This window comes from Rattus rattus, chromosome 13 (assembly GCF_011064425.1).
Source record: "Rattus rattus isolate New Zealand chromosome 13, Rrattus_CSIRO_v1, whole genome shotgun sequence".
Taxonomy (NCBI): domain Eukaryota; kingdom Metazoa; phylum Chordata; class Mammalia; order Rodentia; family Muridae; genus Rattus; species Rattus rattus.
In genome coordinates, this window is record NC_046166.1 from 64300647 (window position 1) to 64318323 (window position 17677).

At 44.6% G+C, this 17677-nt stretch overlaps 1 protein-coding gene across 1 annotated transcript in view; it reads left to right on the forward strand.

Moving 5' to 3' along the window:
- Positions 1 to 4068: 4068 nt before the first annotated feature.
- Nek5 (NIMA related kinase 5) overlaps positions 4069 to 17677 on the forward strand; it is a 43458-nt gene continuing 29849 nt past the window's right edge. The window contains exons 1-7 of the mRNA XM_032918870.1: positions 4069 to 4200; positions 7894 to 7978; positions 10070 to 10167; positions 11447 to 11530; positions 11608 to 11678; positions 13840 to 13926; positions 15981 to 16035. Coding sequence (XP_032774761.1) covers positions 4084 to 4200; positions 7894 to 7978; positions 10070 to 10167; positions 11447 to 11530; positions 11608 to 11678; positions 13840 to 13926; positions 15981 to 16035 — 597 coding nt within the window. The 5' untranslated portion in view covers positions 4069 to 4083. The remainder of the gene's footprint in view (positions 4201 to 7893; positions 7979 to 10069; positions 10168 to 11446; positions 11531 to 11607; positions 11679 to 13839; positions 13927 to 15980; positions 16036 to 17677) is intronic.

The window sequence follows — 17677 nt, forward strand, 5'->3', positions numbered from 1 at the left end:
CAACTACACCCCAGCCCATCTTCTGTTTACCCTAACGTGCAAAGGCTGCTGTGTACATCCCCGCCTGGACCTCTCTTTGTACTTAATCACGTAGTCAGGGTTAGTCTCCCATGGTCCGAAGTCTGTCTGTCTGTCCTTGCCATTTCTGAAGAGTGCTAGTTAAATATTTTGTTTTTACCCTCAATGTGGGTGTGTCCAGCATTCCTCAGAAAGGTAAGATCTGCCCTCACGTCCTGTCAAGGAGTACATGATGTCAGCATGGCATGCCTCAGATGCTGCTTGCCCGAGCAGTAGTAACTCAGTATCTCTTAGGCTACCCACCACACAGGTACTAAGTTCTGTGTCCCTGTCTGTTCACTGCCATAACTCAGCCCACACTGAAGCTGAGAGGATTTAAGTCACCTCTGTCAGTCAAGGAGTGTAATGTGACACAAAGTCACTGGTCTGGCTGCCTCATTGTTTCCAGCTGGTTCCTGTGTCCTTTTGTGATGTTCTCGCTCTTTTACCACAAGATGAAGCAGAACCAACCTATACCCTCTCTGTTCCAGCACTAGAATAAACCCCCATCCCCACACCCCACAGAAGCCATAGTTCCTCTCACTGGGTTAGAAGCCATAGTTCCTCTCACTGGGTTAAAAGCCAGTGTCTGGGTGTTGAGTGTTATTGCCAGAGTTGCTCCCGGGATATCTGGGCCCTGTTTACATATCCATGTTCTGGCATCCCCATCTGTATGTATTAAGTCAAGAACGGCCTCATACAGAAGTCATTGAGTAATTCCGCCTTCTGCTCTTTCTTTATGTCTGCTTTCCCTGAGGGTGAGGAACAAGCTTGCAACCATCTGCTCTAGTCGCTCAGAGTACACATCCCGAGCAGTGTCCTCAAGGCTGTGAGGAGCAAATTAGCATCTAGAGTGCAGAGCTTGCCTGTGGCTTCCATTGTCCGCTTCACCCTTCCTAGGTCAGTCCCTTAAACGTTAGCTCCACTCTCCTGATGATGTTCCGTGCTCCAGAAAGCAGACGTCTACAATAGTGCTTCCAGCACACTGTTTCCACACATGCCGTCCTCCACACCCCTGTCTGCTCCGATCGATGGATACAGATCGTTACAACCCATCAGACAAAGCAAAGCAAACTCGAAATCATCTGTATCTTACCCCTGACAGTGAGCTGGATTATAAATCCTCTTGAAAAATCAGGTGATTTCTACTTTAAACCAAACTTCCTTGTGTTTGCTTATTTGGGTGAGATTTGCCAGCCCTCATAGCTTTTAAAAAAGAAGGGATTGGGAGGAGCACACACATCTTAGTCTCAGTGGGGAGGCAGAGGCAGGCATCTGGACCTACCTCTCTTGAGTTCCAAGCTCACCAGGGGTAGGTACAGAAACCCTGTAAAAAGCGGGTGGACCGGTTCGGTCCCCAGCTCCGAAAAAAAGAGCTCCCCCCCCCCAAAAAAAAAAAAAACAAAAACAAAAAACGGTGGACCTCATCTACGCTAACAAGTCCACATTTATCCATGTGGAGTCCGTTAGATTTTTAAGGAATGGATTTCCAAGATAATTTGATTTTAAAATTTTATTTCAATCAGTTGTGTACTACAAGAAAACAAAGCAAATGCCGTGGTCAGGAAATGCTAATTTCCACTTACATGCTTCTTTTGGAACATGGCGATCAGTAAGAATTTCAAACATAAAGAGGATTACAATGTTATAAAATTCTGTCCCAGGAAATAGAATGTAAATAAAGGAGAAAAAAAAGGGGGGGGATAATGTACATTTTTAGAGAAGTGAGCTTTTTGGGGGGAGGGGCATGAAAAATGGGAGGATAAGAAATGGTCACAGGTCTTAGATTCCACTGAATATGGCTGCCTTGCTTGTTTGAGTATTGACCACCCTGAAAGGTGTGTATTTCCCACTAGGTCAAGAAGACTGTGTTTGCAGACCCCTGGGCAGCACCCGGTGTTGTGAGTGGGCCCAGGTTCCTTTCTTACATACATCTCTCAGCAGTATTTAAGACCTTACATGAGAAACATACTTCCCCCCTGGGGTATGTCACAGCTGAACACTGCTTAGTATGCTGGGTACCCTAGGAAACTCCCCCAACTCCGTGCGCAAAAGGCCAAGCAGAAAACAGGTCTGAGGATTAATTAAAAATCTACCGCTCATAGAATTCTGGAAAATGGCCACCCCCCCTGGAATCCGAAGGCTGCAACAAGAATCTGACATACCTTCCACTCCGCGGTTTTCGGGAAAGTTTGCCCTCGAAGTAATTTCTCCCCTCTCCCTACTCTCCACTACAAAACCAATTCTCGGAACTTGCACCGCCTTCTCCTCCACTCTCTGACACCAAGCTACAGGTTGCCAACTCTCTGACCAATAAAAGTGCGCTTGCCCTTCTCTGAGTTCCAACTCAGTCTTTCGTTTTCCTCCTCTGACTGACTTCTGATGTAGCACGGGAGCGTGAAGAGCACTAAGGTTCTCCTCTGCCCCCGCCCAGCTCTCCGCCCACTTCTCCCTCTTGTCCCCCGGGTTGGCTCTGCCCCTGCATCGGGGAAGCTTAGCTGCTGGAGACCGGATCTTTTTGGACACTTCCATGCTCGCTGCATAAAGCAGGTAAGCTGAGCCCAATGTGTTTGATTTTCAGGAGCTGTCGCGGGCCTCTCGAAGCTGCTGGGAGAGAAATAGGAATCCAGGCAGGAGTAGACAGGGCAGCAACTAGGAAGCCCGCTCAGTGGACTGCGTAGGTTTCCATGGCAACGCAAAAGCTACAAAGTCCTGAACTCTGGTGTCGCACCCCACCTCCCCGCCCACTTGCTGGCCGTCACCTCCGCTGACAACCTAGAAGTACCCAACTTGAAATTACACGAAAACAACCTGCCCAGTCGACCACCCAAGTTTTAGAAGTCTGCACTGTGCCTGAGGCAGGAGGATGATAAACTCAAGGCCTACCTGAACACCTTAGACTCGTTTCCGTCTCGATAACAGTCCCGGGAAAGGATTAGGTGTAAAGCTCAGTGGTAGAATGCTTACCCAGCATGCATGGGGTCCTGGGTTCGCTTCCCAGTACAGCAAAATAAAATAAAATAAAATAAAATAAAATAAAATAAAATAAAATAAAATGGAAACGGGAGGAAAGCAACCCACAACAGAGTGTGTATTTCCACCTGTAAACATCTGAGCCGGTTGCCAGGACAGGACAGTCACCTGACTACGGCTGCTAGAATTCCGGATCTCCCACTGACTGCAGCCCTACAGCCCGTAGACGGGGTGTTTTTCAAACTGAGGCACAATTCATAGGAGAATTAAGCCTTGGTTTACATTCCTAGGAAATCCAGTACTAGTTAATCCCACTTAGATAAATGCGATAGTTTGGTTCTAGAAGCAGATTTAAGATTAAGAAACGAATTAAGTTTTCCTTTACCTAAGTGTGTACGGAGAGACTTTCCGGTGATTCCTTGTTGTGTGGGACCAACGACTTTTTTTTTTTTTCTTTTTTTTTCTTTTTTCTTTTTTTCGGAGCTGGGGACCGAACCCAGGGCCTTGCGCTCACTAGGCAAGCGCTCTTCCGCTGAGCTAAATCCCCAACCCCGGGACCAGCGACTTTTGAATGGCATGTACCTAACTACATCTTAAATACCGCAATGCCCCTGCTTCTCTAGAACCCAAAACATCAAGAGAATTGATTCCCAGGCCTCCATGTAGAGGGCAGCATGTCCCACTGAGACTTGATATGCTTGCCTCACCCTCAGACTTCCAGCTTCTTAGAAAACCAACCACCGGGGACAAGGTGCCTTTCCTTCAAACACACGTAATTTTCCATCTCAGAAGCTGGAGAAGAAAGGCTTTGTGAGCGGTGAATTGTCTAAGGTCACAAAGCTGAGAGTGATCTGGCGTGATCTTCGAATCTACTGAACTAAACTCCTTTCCACAGCGTTTACCTGTGGCCAGGAGGAGGTTTCTTGAGTGTGTCTGAAAAGCTGGGTGCAAGGTTTTAACAGCTCGTTTGCTTGTCGTGGGTCTTCTGCTGGCGACTTGTCATGCACAGTAAAGAGTTATTCTTCATCTTAGGGAGCTCTGACTCCTGAAGCCATGGATAAATTTGACCTGATCAAGATCATCGGGGAAGGCACGTTTGGGAAGGTGTACTTGGCTAAAGATAAATCAGAAAGCCGTCACTGTGTCATCAAGGAGATCAGCTTGACGAAGGTAAGGTTACCAAGTTTGAATTTTAGATAATTTTAAGCGGTACATCTAGCTTTAAAATTTATTTATGTATGATGTGTATGTGTGCGCGCATGCGTGAGCTTATGGGTACCATGTGAGTGCAAGCACCTGCAGAGGTCAGAGGGCATTGGAAGCCCCTGAACTTGATTTACAGGCAGTTCTGAGTCGCCTGACTGGGTGCTAAGAACTGAACCCAGGCCTTCTGCACGAGCAGGGAGCATAGAGTCGTCCCTCCAGCCCCCACATTTTTCTGTGTTTATTTATTTATTTTTTACTTATTCGCTTTACACCCTGCTCACTGCCCGCCTCCTGGTCACCCCCTCCCACAAGCCCCACCCCCTTCTCCTCTGAGCAGGTGGGCGGCCCCTGTAGTTTTAATATAGCATGGAAGCAAGTGCCTTTTTCACAATCGTGAGCTTTAAGGTTCAGTTGACACTGTCTTCTATCATCCCCCTGACACCCATGCCAGGACATGTATTGCACTCGTTTTCTTGGTTTCCTTCCCCCCCTCCCCCATTGAACAAAGGACTTGTCTTCATGCTGGACAAATGATGTGAAACCTACAGGCATAGCAGACCGAACCGGGCTTTCCTCTCTTTCTAGGTTTCTTCCTCCCTCCTTTCCTCTTTCTCTTCCCTTCTTTTTCCTTCTCTTCCCCTCTCCCTCCTCCCTCTTACCCTTCTACTTTTCCTTCCTTCCCTCTTTCCTTCCTTCCTTCCTTCCTTCCTTCCTTCCTTGTATTTGCGGCAGAGCCTAGATTAGGTATATAACATGCTAGTCTCAGACATAGAATCCTCCTGTCTCTGCTTCCCTATGGTTGAGGTTACGGGTGTGCACTATCATGCCCAGTTACCATTCTCTTTCTCTTAAAAAAAAAAAACAACACAACCTATTTATTTAGACTGAGCATAGTGTTGCCCACCTTTAATCTCAGCATTCCAGAGGCAGAGGCAAGCAGGTCTGTGTGAGTTCAAGGCCAGCCTGGACTGCATGGTGAGTACCAGGATAGCCAGAGCTATAAAGAGAGATCCTCTCTCAAATAAGGAAAAAAAAATCCAGGGTGTGTGTATGCATATACACACATAACACACACACACACACACACACACACACACACACACACACACACACACACACACACACACAGCATACATGTAGAGATAGAGGGAGGTAAGTTTCCAGGGATTGAACTCCAAACATTACCTGCTAGATTCTTGATCCTTCCCTTTTTAAATTAGCTGTGAGTGTACTGGGTCACCTGGGTCCCTCCTTAGCTAGCGCTCTCTGCCCCAGCATCCATATAGTCATTTAAACAGTGCCCCAGCCATGGCCCCAGACTGTCCCTGTAAGGTATAAAGGGAAAGGGAGCTACACTGACTTTATTAAACATAACACTTCCCAATGGCATACACCTACTCATCCTACCCAGCTACCCCAGAGACTGAGCAAGGAGGAGCATAGCACATTCAAGGCCTGCCCTGCTTGGCCACAGGAAGGTTCAAGGCCAGCCTACACCACCTGCTGAGGCCTTACCTCACAAATAGCAAGCAAGGGCTGGAGCTATGGCTCAGTGGCTGCTCTTCCAGAGGTCCTGAGTTCAATTCCCAGCAACCACATGGTGGTTCACAACCATCTGTAATGGGATCTGACGCCCTCTGCTGGTGTATAGATGTACACGCAATACTTATCAGTACAAAAATACATAAATAAACCTCTAGAAAATAAAAAACACAAAACAAAAAGAATACTGGGGTGTATCTCAATGGTAGACCACTTGCCTATAGTACATTAGACCCCAGGTTGAAGCAAGTTCTTTCCTTTATCATGATAAACATTTTGATCCTATTTCCTCTCCCCCAACTCCTCCCAGATCCTTCTCGTCCTCTTACCAACCTAACTTCATGTTCTCATTTTCTTTCTGTGATGGTTTGAATATGCTTGACCCAGAGAGTGGCACTATTAGGAGGTGAGGCCTTGCTGGAGTAGGTGTGTCACTGTGGCCATGGGCTTTGAGACCCTTGTCCTAGCTGCCTGGAAGCCAGTCTTCTAGCAGCCTTCAGATGAAGATGTAGGACTGTCAACTCCTCCTGCACCATGCCTGCCTGGATGCTGCCATGTTCCCGCCTTGATGATAATGGGCTGAATCTCTGAGTCTGTAAGCCAGCCCCAGTTAAGTGTCTTTATAAGAGTTGCTTTGGTCATGATGTCTGTTTACAGCAGTAAAACCCTAAGATACTCCTCTCTGCCTGTCTCTCTCTCTTCCATCCCCCTCTCTTCTCTGTCTGTCTCTACCACCCTGGTAGCTACATTTTTAAGAGTAGCCATATTTAAAAGGCATTTTGAAATCTGAAGTTCATATTCTGATCATGTTATTTAGAATAAGTCATGTGATACTGGATCTTAGAAGTAGGATTGCGAATGCCAATTAAGAAAATACTGACTGAACTGAGCTGTTTCAGTGGTGGAGTATGTATTTAACATGTAAAAGGCTACACACACACACACACACACACACACACACACACACACACAAGAGGAGGCTGTTAGGGAGAAAGGAGGAAGGTAATCCAGCACTCTGGAGGCTAAGGCAAGAGAACGGTCAGTTCCTGGCCAGGCCAGCCTGAGTTACATAGAGGGGCATACCCTTTTCAGAGGGAGAGGGAAAGGGAGAGGGAGAGGAGAGGAGAGGAGAGGGAGAGGGAGAGGGAGAGGGAGAGGAGGAGAGGAGAGAAAAAGAATGGAGAATGTACATAGGCACCAAAATAATTAAAAGTATTATTATTGGATGACAAATAGAATAATAAATTATGAAACTAAAATTAAATCATGAGATTGTTTTCTTTCACATGTATTCCTTTACTTGTTGTGTGGACACGCGTGCATGTGTGATACGGCACACATGTGGAGCTCAGAGGAGAACTTTCGGGCATCAGTTCTCCCTTCCACCGTGTGGGGTCCAGGGAGTGAACTTAGGTCACTGTGTTTGGCAGCAAGGGCCTTTACTGTCAAGCTTCTTGCCAGCCTCAAGAAACCAGCTTTGGTTTTTGTTTTGTAAGACCAACCGGGACATCCTTAGATTCGGAATCCTCCTGCCTCAGACTACTACGTGCCAGCTTTACAGTCATGAACATCTTATTTCTTAAAACGGAGAAATTCAGACTATGGAGTTTTGCTTTTGTAGCAAAGGACTGTTTTCTCCTCAGCAGTGATTGCTCTGGGAATGTCATTTTTAAGGAAGAATTCCCTTATGCTAGAGGATAAAGTCAGGCACAGATGCTTAGGTAATGATTAAAAATCTAGCTGCTAATTTATTTATAATTTGCGTTTACTTTTTGAAATGGACCTCACTGTGTTTCCCAGGACGATCTGTCTCTGGGTAACTGGGAATACAGTCATGCATCAAGTGTGACCAGTTTCACACTTTCAGTACGATGACATCTCCCCAGGATTGTTAATTTTCTCAACTATAATCATCACTGGCAAACTAATGGTTAGATATGAGGCACTGTGCTCATTCCATAGTGGCCCTGCCTTCAAGAGGTAAGTTTTAAAAGTGACATTAAAGCCAGCGGCCTCTTGGGGGATTTCAGATGGGAGTGAGGAGGACTTACCTCTGTCAGCAAGTCACCTGTCCAAAACATGCGGTCTCTCAACATAACTCTGATGCCCTTCCAGGAAAAAGAAGCTTCAAAGAACGAAGTGATTCTTCTGGCTAAGATGAAGCATCCCAACATCGTAACCTTCTTCAGCTCATTCCAAGGTTAGACCTTTCTATCATTAAGATATCCCAAGAAACTAAAAATCTTTAGGAATGGCGTGTTCCCAAGAGTTGTGTATTTATTAAATATTTTAAGTGCATTCGTTTTCCTGTCTGGTTAAATTGTCTCTGCTTCCTACCTGGTGAGGTTTGTCTTTTTGGATGAGGTCTTCCATATCCCAGGCTGGTCTCAGTTTGCTGTGTAGTTCAATTCCACCCTGAACTCTGAATAATATTTAAAGGCGGTCAGGGAGTAAAGGTGCCCCACACTTCTGTCCACTATTCCGATCTTTCTCTTCCTCGCCCTTCGAGTGATTGTGGAAGTCCTTTGAATTCTCACCCTTCGACTTTTCCAAGTCCTGTGCCTTCACTAACTCCCCGGGGCACTTTACTACTAATGCGAGTGTCTCCTTATGAATAGACATTATTACAAATTTATTGAATTTTTTCTTCAGACAGGAAACTTAGGAGTTGAGAATACAGCTCAGTGGTGTAGCATGTACGAGGTCTTGGGTTTGATCTCTAGCAACACACAACACACACACACACACACACACACACACACACACACACACACTGTTTTAGTTAGGGTTCTACTGCTATGAGCAGACACCATGTCCAAGGCAAGTCTTAGAAAGGACATTTAATTGGGGCTGGCTTACTGGCTTAGAGGTTCAGTCCATTATCATCAAGGTGGGGTCTAGGCAGGCCTGGGGCAGGCAGAGTTGAGAGCTCTACATCATCTCAAGGTTGATAGCAGAATACTGGCTTCCAGGCAGCTAGGATAAGGGTCTTATAGCCAACACCCACAATGACACACCTACTCCAACAGGGCCACACCTCCTAATAGTGCCACTCATACATACACACACACACACACACACACACACACACACACACACATATCAATTTAATGAGTTTAGGGACCTTTATATACACTTTGGTCCTCTACATGTAGCAGATGTTCAATAAGCAGTTGCAGGATGAGTGAATGGACCGGATCAGACTGGAATACAGGTTTATTCCATGTAAGGTGGAATTTGGAAGATACATTTTACAATGGATACAGTTACACAGCTAAGACCACTCGAAATATAAACAACCTTCTTTGCCCTTGTACACTGCTTGGCAATTTTGTTGGTACTTAAAACACAGGCTTAGCCAAGAGCCTCAGAGCCTGGAGGCACTGAACTATGAGAGCCTATAAATACAGGCTTTGCTGGACCTACAACAGCTCATCTCCCGCTGTAAGAACCATGGTCTGGTGTCTGTTTCCATTTTCCTTCTGGCTGTTAGTCAGGGGCCACTGTCTATTAGGAGAGGTAAACCTCTGTACTTGGCCACATGGCCAGGAAATGGAGCTGGAAATCTATAACCACTTCTGTCTCTGACCTCCAGACTCAGATTGACATAAGTCATAGGATCACGTCAGATCCACCAGGATAATTTACTCAAAATTAACTGTCTAGTATGAGAGATGAGGTTTTATGAATTCGAAGCAGGTTAAGGAAAATAAGGAGAATTCAGTGATATTTTCCTAAGGCAAAATGAATTCTATCAGTAAATAATAACTCTTAGGTGCTAAGCATGTTCTAAACCAAGAGTTCTAGACTTCAAAATAAACAAAAACCTCCCCACTGTTAAGCTTCTTTTCAGTTGCTTCAGAAACAAATGTTGCTTATTTAACAGCTTCAAACAATCTCTCTGTGCTCAGCTCTCTCGTTCCATTCAGGATTCCACCCCTTGGAATGTTGCCATCTATATTGAGGTTGGGTCCCTCTCTCTTTAACTAATCCAGTTTAGAAATTCTCGAAGAAGGTTTGTCTCCCAAGTGATTCTAGATCCCGTCGGACTGACAGCTGACATTAACTTCCTGGGCTACACAGAAGTAGCCTTTATCAAAGGTCAATGAGGCAAAACAAGCCAGAAGGAAATGTAAGGGTACGGAGGGATGGGAACCCAGTCCATCTTAGGGCCACCCGCACTGCTGTGCACTGAGTTTTTCTGTTGTGGTTTTCATGCCTAGATTTTGAAAGGCAAATCATTGGTGATGTCTGAGAACTCTCAGCACCAACTGGAGTTGTTTCCCTGCAGAGAACGGCAGGCTGTTTATTGTCATGGAATACTGTGACGGAGGGGACCTCATGGAAAGGATACAGAGACAGCGGGGAGTGTTATTCAGCGAAGACCAGGTAAAACTAATGTCCGTGGGGGGGTTAAATTTACAGCTGCCATAAGTTCTAGGCTAGCCTGTGCTACATGGCAAACATAAGGCCAGCGAGGGCTGTACCGAAAGACCTTGTCTTAGAAAACTAAATAAATAATGAATAAGCAAACAAGCACCTAAGTAAATAAATACTGAGAAATAAACTTGACAGCCCCAGGACCAAAAAAAAAAAAAAAAAAACAACAACAACAAAAAACCGAGCTGTTTGCTTGGTTGGTTCTAGGTCTAGACTACAAGGCCCGGTGTATAGAAGTGGGTGCTCTACCAGCTCAGCTACATAGCCAACTCCAAGGTGACCTCTAGAACTTAAATAGTTGGTACTTTCCCTACTAGACATGTAAATAGACATTATTGTACAATTTCCAACAAGCCCACTAGAGTTTATTATTATTTTCTATTTCCTCCCTAGTGTCTGTTCTGGGTACCTTCTGTCCACTTAAAGACAAACCCAGAGGCACCAGTGTAAGCAGCGACTACAGGGAAAGTGGATAAGAATTGTGCTTGTATTAAGAAACCCCATGTTAAACAAAAAACAAAACAAAACAAAAACAAAAACAAAACAAAAAAACCCAATCAACTGACTAACAAAGAAAACCACAGCTGGTTATAATGGTACAGGCAGATTTCTGTGCATTAGAAGCCGAGATGTAAATCCAGGACGGCAAAATAAAATGAGAGAGAGAGAGAGAGAGAGAGAGAGAGAGAGCCATCTCTTCCTAGATTTTATTGTTCTCTTTCTACATAAATATTTCACTTTGATGACAATGATGTCTCCTTTGGGATATAAATGGGATATAACATGGACTTAACATTCTGGGTATAAAATGGAAAGTTTGGTATAGCCACTAGCTCCATTTCTATCATTATTCCTCGTGTGTGTGTGTGTGTGTGTGTGTGTGTGTGTGTGTGTGTGTTGTGTGTGTATGTGCATGTGTGTGTGCATGTGTGTGTGTGTGGGTGTGTGTATGTGTGTGTATGTGTGTGTGTGTGTATGTGTGTGGGTGTGTGTGTGTGTGTATGTGCATGTGTGTGTGTTGTGTGTGTTGTGTGTGTATGTGTGTGTGTTGTGTGTGTGTGTTGTGTGTGTGTGTGTGTGTGTTGTGTGTGTATGTGCATGTGTGTGTATGTTATGTGTGAGTGTGGTGTGTGTGTGTGTGTGTGTGTGTGTGTGTGTGTGTGTGATCACAAGGCTGTGTCAGTGACCAGCGGACTGTTCAATGGATTTCTTCTGTTCCCCTCTGCAGATCCTGTGTTGGTTTGTACAGATTTCTCTAGGACTGAAGCACATTCATGACAGGAAGGTATTACACAGGGACATAAAATCTCAGGTAAGAGCTCGTACAGCTGCCCTCAGACACCGTCACTCTTACTCTTCTTTTTTAATACAAGTTTTCTTCACTCCTAGAATATTTTCCTTAGCAAGAATGGAATGGTTGCAAAGCTCGGGGACTTTGGAACAGCGAGAACACTGAATAAGTGAGTACTTGTGAAGTCCCAGTTTTCTTTCTATTCCAAGTTGACAAGGTGTTCGTTTTGTGGCATCATGATTTAAGACAGTAAAACTTTCGTTGTTACCACAATTTCAGGTGACTGTGAATACATGAAGTCATTCAGGTTTGGGTTTGAGAAATGAATCCGAGGTTAAGAGTACTTGGTCCTTTTGCAGAGAACTTGAGTTTAATTCCCAGCACCCAGTTCTGACGTCTCACAACCTCCTGAAGCTCCAGCTACAGGGTATATGGGCTTCTCTTTCCGGCCTGTGTGGTCACCCTCTCACACATGCATATATGTGTGCACACACATGCACAAATAAATAAATAAATGATGAACATATTATCAGGATAAGTTGTGACTAACGAAATGGTAGGGATGTTCTAAAGCCTAGCAAAACCACATTTCTGAACATAATAGACTGCACAAAAAAAAAAACTCACTTGGTTTTTGGATCACAAGGAAATGCTTTGCTAAGTGATGTAGGCAGAGTGGAATTCTGAATTACAGAAACCTCATGGTGACAGCCATACAAAACATGTGTGGAAGCACGTGGTGGTGGTGGTAGGGTTGTGTCTGAGCTTAGCAATGGGTTTTTGGGATACTCAGAGTCTGGGCGACTTAATTTTTTTATTCATTTAAATTTTTTCCTTGATGGTGCTGGGGTTTAATACCAAGGCCTTACATATGGTAATAAGTAGTCTACTGCTGAGCTGCCCCCAGCCTGATTCATTTTTGTATTTTCCAAATTTTAGAACACAGAACTGCATTTTACTGATAGCTAGAGAAACAGAAATCTTGTGATATCTAAGAGATTTATTAATCACAGTTCTGTTCCTTGTGGACTCTTTAAGTCTATATACATATATATATATATATATCTTACTACTACTATTATCATTGATATTCTTTTTTTTTCCTTTTCTATTTTTCAGAGCTGGGGACCGAACCCAGGGCCTTGCGCTTGCTAGGCAAGCGCTGTACCACTGAACTAAATCCCCAACCCCATCATTGGTATTCTTATTACTACTTTGCAGTGCTGAGACTCAGGGCAATTGCTCTACCATTCCCTCACATACCTAGCCATAGGATGTGTTTACATTAAAAAAATGTATGGGTATATTTGTTTACATCTGTACAGATTTTAATGTGTTTTAGGTCCATTTATTTAATCTGTGTGAATATTCTGCTTTGCTTACATGCATGTATGTATGCCACATACGTGTCTGGTGCCTGTGGAGGTTAAAAGAGGGCACTGGATCCTCTAGGACTGGAGTTAGAGATGATTGTGAGGCTTGATGCGAGAACTGAACCTGGGTCCTCTGTGAGAACCAGGACTTTTAACCACTTTTCCAGCCTGTGTATACTTGTACAATAGGGTCTCCTGTAACCCAGGCTATCTTTTAACTTGTGTAACTGAGGCTGGCCTCGAATTTCCTATCCTTGCCTCTACTTCCCCAGTACTAGAAGCATCGGTTCATGGGTCACCATCTCTGTCTGTCTGTCTGCCTGTGTGTGTGTGTGTGTGTACCTTTGTCTCTGTCTCTCTCTCTCCATATGTATATGTGTGCTTACATATGTATGTACACATTAACTTTAGGAGTTGCTTTTGCTTTGTTTTTGGGACAAGGACCTCTCTACGTATCCCTGGCTGTTCTGGAACTAACTCACTAAAGAGACAGGTCTGGCTTTTGGCTCACAGAGATCCGCCTGCCTCTGCCTCCCAAGTGTTGGGACTAAAGGTGTGCATCATCAGACATGATTAGGGCTTGAATTGTAAGGTTAAAAACCTATTGTCGGGCTGGAGAGATGTCTCAGGGGTTAAGAGCACTGACTGCTCTTCCAGAGGTCCTGGGTTCAATTCCCAGCAACCACATGGTGGCTCACAGCCATCTGTAATGGGATCTGAGGCCCTCTTCTGGTGTGTCTGAAGACAGTGACAGTGCACTCACATACATAATAAATAAATCATTAAAAAAAAAAACCTGTTGTCTTTGTTAGTCTGTTGTTCGTGTGAAATGTCTCACTTTCTTCTAATATTTATGTGAATACAATCTTGTTGTTCATATTTACAATTTTCCTCGCAATATCGTGTCTCCAGCCTTTCTCACTAATGAAACATTTCTTATTCACTCTAATTTCCTAGCTCCATGGAACTTGCTCACACATGTGCTGGGACACCTTACTACCTGTCGCCAGAGATCTGTCAGAACAGGCCGTACAACAACAAAACGTGAGTTGCTCTTGGTTGGGGAATGTCGCTCAAATCTAGTGGATGACACTGAATCGTAGAGACCGATGTTCTAACCTCTTTTCTCCCGGTCCTGGTGCATTTTCTTTTTCTTCGTGTGAATCCCAGTGACGAACTGTGACTAATAATATTCCCCGAAGCTTTTGGACTTACTTAAGACGAGGCAAATTCCTCTTCATGAAAAGAAACCAAAAAAAAAAAAAAAAAAAAAGACAAAGAGTAACGTCACAGGGCTGGAGGGATGGATCAGTGGTCAGAGCGCACGTCCTGCTCTTGCTCTTTGCAGCTCGCGTGTCTCACAGCCACGTACAGCTCCAGGGGATCTGACACTTCTGGTCTCCATGGGAACTTGCATTCACCTGGACATATGTACACAGACACAAGAGACACACAATTAAGATTGTGTCCCTTAGGAAAGATACACCCACCCGAGTCTCACCAACATGATTGCCCAGACAGACATCTTAACATGGACTGGAGGAAAAGCTTACGAGGCTTCAGCCATACAGAAAAAACAAAACAAAACAAAACAAACATACAAAAAAAACTATAGGCCAGGAAGGAATGCTGGAGCGGGAGGAACAGTCTTCTGTTGATTGAGCGTGGTCCATGCCTGGTGTGAATGTGTGTGTTCACCTGAGCCGCCCGCCATGTCAAAGACCCTAGAGCCGTAGTTCTCAACCTTCCTGATGCTACAACCTTCAGTACAGCTCCTCCTGTTGTGAGGATCCCAACCGTAAAATAATGTCCGTTGCTACTTCATACGTGTAATCTTGCTACTGTTCTAATCATAATGTACGTTTATGGAGATGGCGGTTTTGTCAAAGGGATGGTGGTGCACAGGTTAAGAATCGCAGTTCGAGAGCCTCAGGCCCGTGGAGGAAAGCCAAGGCCTTCCTGGGAGTGAGGTCCAGAGGCATGGCAGAGCCTTCTCTGGGCTGAGTGGGAAGGTAGACAGAGTGCTGTGTATGTCCACCATTGCTTTCTACCCCGTGGATGCTTTCACCCTGAAGACTGCTCCCGACAGAGACCAGAGAACCAGAGAGAACACTGAGTTTTTTGTTTTTGGTTTTTTTTTTTTTTTTTTTTTTCGAGCTGGGGACCGAACCCAGGGCCTTGTGCTTGCTAGGCAAGCACTCTACCTCTGAGCCAAATCCCCAACCCCAAACACTGAGTTCTTTAGTTGTAAGTATCCTATTTGTTGAGGGAACTACAGTGTGAACGCTGTACAGTGTGAATTGGTAATGAGATCCGATGCCCTCTTCTGGTGCATCTGAAGACAGCTGCAATGTGCTCATATAGAATACATAGATAAATCTTAAAAAAAAAAAAAAGAAAAAAAAAAGAAGGATAAACAAGAAATAGGGATTAAACCATCTCTTCTACTGTGTCTGAAGACAGGATACTCATATACGTAAAATAAATAAATAATAAAAAGATTTATTTATTATGTATATAATATTCTGCCCACACGTATACCTGCTTGCCAGAAGGGGGCACCAGCGCTCATTATAGATGGCTGTGAGCCACCATGTGGTTGTTGGGAATTGAACTCAGAACTTCTGAAAGAACAGCCAGTGTTCTTAACCTCTGAGTCATCGCTCCAGCTCATAAGCTTTTAGTAAGTATGCAGAGAGCCAAATTCAAGCCCTGTACGGCAAGCATGGTTTTCAAAGTTCATCGAGACTGTGTTATCACTTAATGTAACTCTCTATCAAGAGTTTTGATATAGACTTTATCTTCCTAAATCAACCACTTCCTCTCTTTTGATCTCCTCCGATCCCTCCAATGCCATCATACACACGTCTTCTTTGGGCACATGAAATGAATACTTATCTATCATGCTGCAGTAACGTTTGTTTACTTCCGATCTTAGAATTGATAATCCATTTGAAAGCACCTGTCAACCAATGAGCCAGCAAAGTTACCGATGTAATTAAATGAAGCTGTACCCACATAAAGCTATGTAAGACGGAAAAACGTCTACCAACAGTTGTCACCATTTCCTGGCCTTGTAAAACCTTTCTCCTCTCCAGGGATATTTGGTCTCTTGGCTGCGTCTTATATGAGCTCTGCACACTCAAGCATCCCGTGAGTATGCTGATCCTCATGTAAGTCTTCAGTTCCTGTAGCCTTACTTGTGAAACCAACTTCTAGGAAAGGGTTAATGTCTGATTTTATTAGATTGTTCTATAGTTATGTGTGTGTGTGTGTGTGTGTGTGTGTGTGAGAGAGAGAGAGAGAGAGAGAGAGAGAGAGAGACAGAGACAGAGACAGAGAGAGACAGAGAGAGAGACAGAGATAGAGAGACAGAGAGGCAGGGATTGGATATACAGCAGTGTGTGACTAGGGTCCCATCAACTCAGGGATTCAAGAGAAATATGAACAGCAGAGAGGGAACTCATTTTTTAAAATGTCAAAACTAAACCCAGGACTGGTAGCAGGACTGAGTTTAAGGTCAGCTTCGGCTGCATAGCAAGATGCCGATTCTTTGTCTGTCTGTCCGTCTGTCTGTCTGTCTGTCTGTGTGCCTGCCTGCCTGTCTGTTTCTCTGTGCCTGTCTGTCCCCCCCTCTCTCTCTCTCTCTCTCTCCCCCTCTCTCTCTCTCTCTCTCTCTCTCTCTCTCTCTCTCTCTCTCTCCCTCTCTCTCTCTCTCTCTCTCTCTCCTCTCTCTCTCTCTCTCTCTCTCTCTCTCTCTCTCTCTCTCTCTCTCTCTCTCTCTCTCTCTCTCTCTCTCTCTCTCTCTCTCTCTCTCTCTGTCTGTCTCTGTCTGTCTCTCTGTCTCTCTGACTCTCTCTCTCTGCCTCTCTCTGCCCCTTTTCTCTGCCTCCTCCTCTCTGTCTGCTCTCTCCCTGTCTCTCTAACTCTCTCTCTTTCTCTCTCTGTCTCTCTGATTCTCTCTCTCTCTCTCTCTCTCTCTCACACACACACACACACACACACATGCACGCACACACACACACACACACACAGAGAAGCATATTAAGAAGTATATGTGACTACAGGTGTCGTGGTAATACTATAAAGTCAAAAGTCCAAGTCAGAGCCTAGCATGTGGCACATGATCCCATTATACGTTTGTTCTTCCGAGGTAAAGAGTGTGGGGGCAGACGCTGTAGGGGATGAAGCACAGATGTCTAAGTGACTTCCAGTTGTCACGTGGGACCTGCTGATTCTTCCCGCAGCAAGTCTTGATGACCGAGAAGCCCTATGCGTCATTAGGCACCTTTTCTCCGTGATTTACTGGAGTCTGCCCACATAGGCACCATGTACCTGGCATGCACAAAACTTCCAGGGCCCCCAGAAGCGAATCATATATTCAAAGTAAACCATATTATTTGCATAAATGTCTTAGAGAAAGAGAGCCACTCAACATTTAGGCAGGGGTGGGATTTCTCTGCAAATCTCAGGTCACAGAGACTTTGGGCAAGGCCAGCACTGTAGGCAGGACTTTCCTGGGACAGCTTGCTTGTCACCCCTTTCTACACAGCTGTCTTCATTATCTCTGTCGTTAATGTCAAAAGCCACATAGCTCATCTCTGAACAAGACCTAGACTTAACTGCTACACTGTCATCTGCAACACGATTATGGGTAAATGGATGGTGCTTTGGCACATTGGAGGACTTTATTGTGGGTAAGTTTATGAGTAAATATTTATGTTAGAGCATTTGAAAAATCAAAAGGTAAAATGTCACATCAGCATAAATATCTCTGTACAATAAACATTTGTGA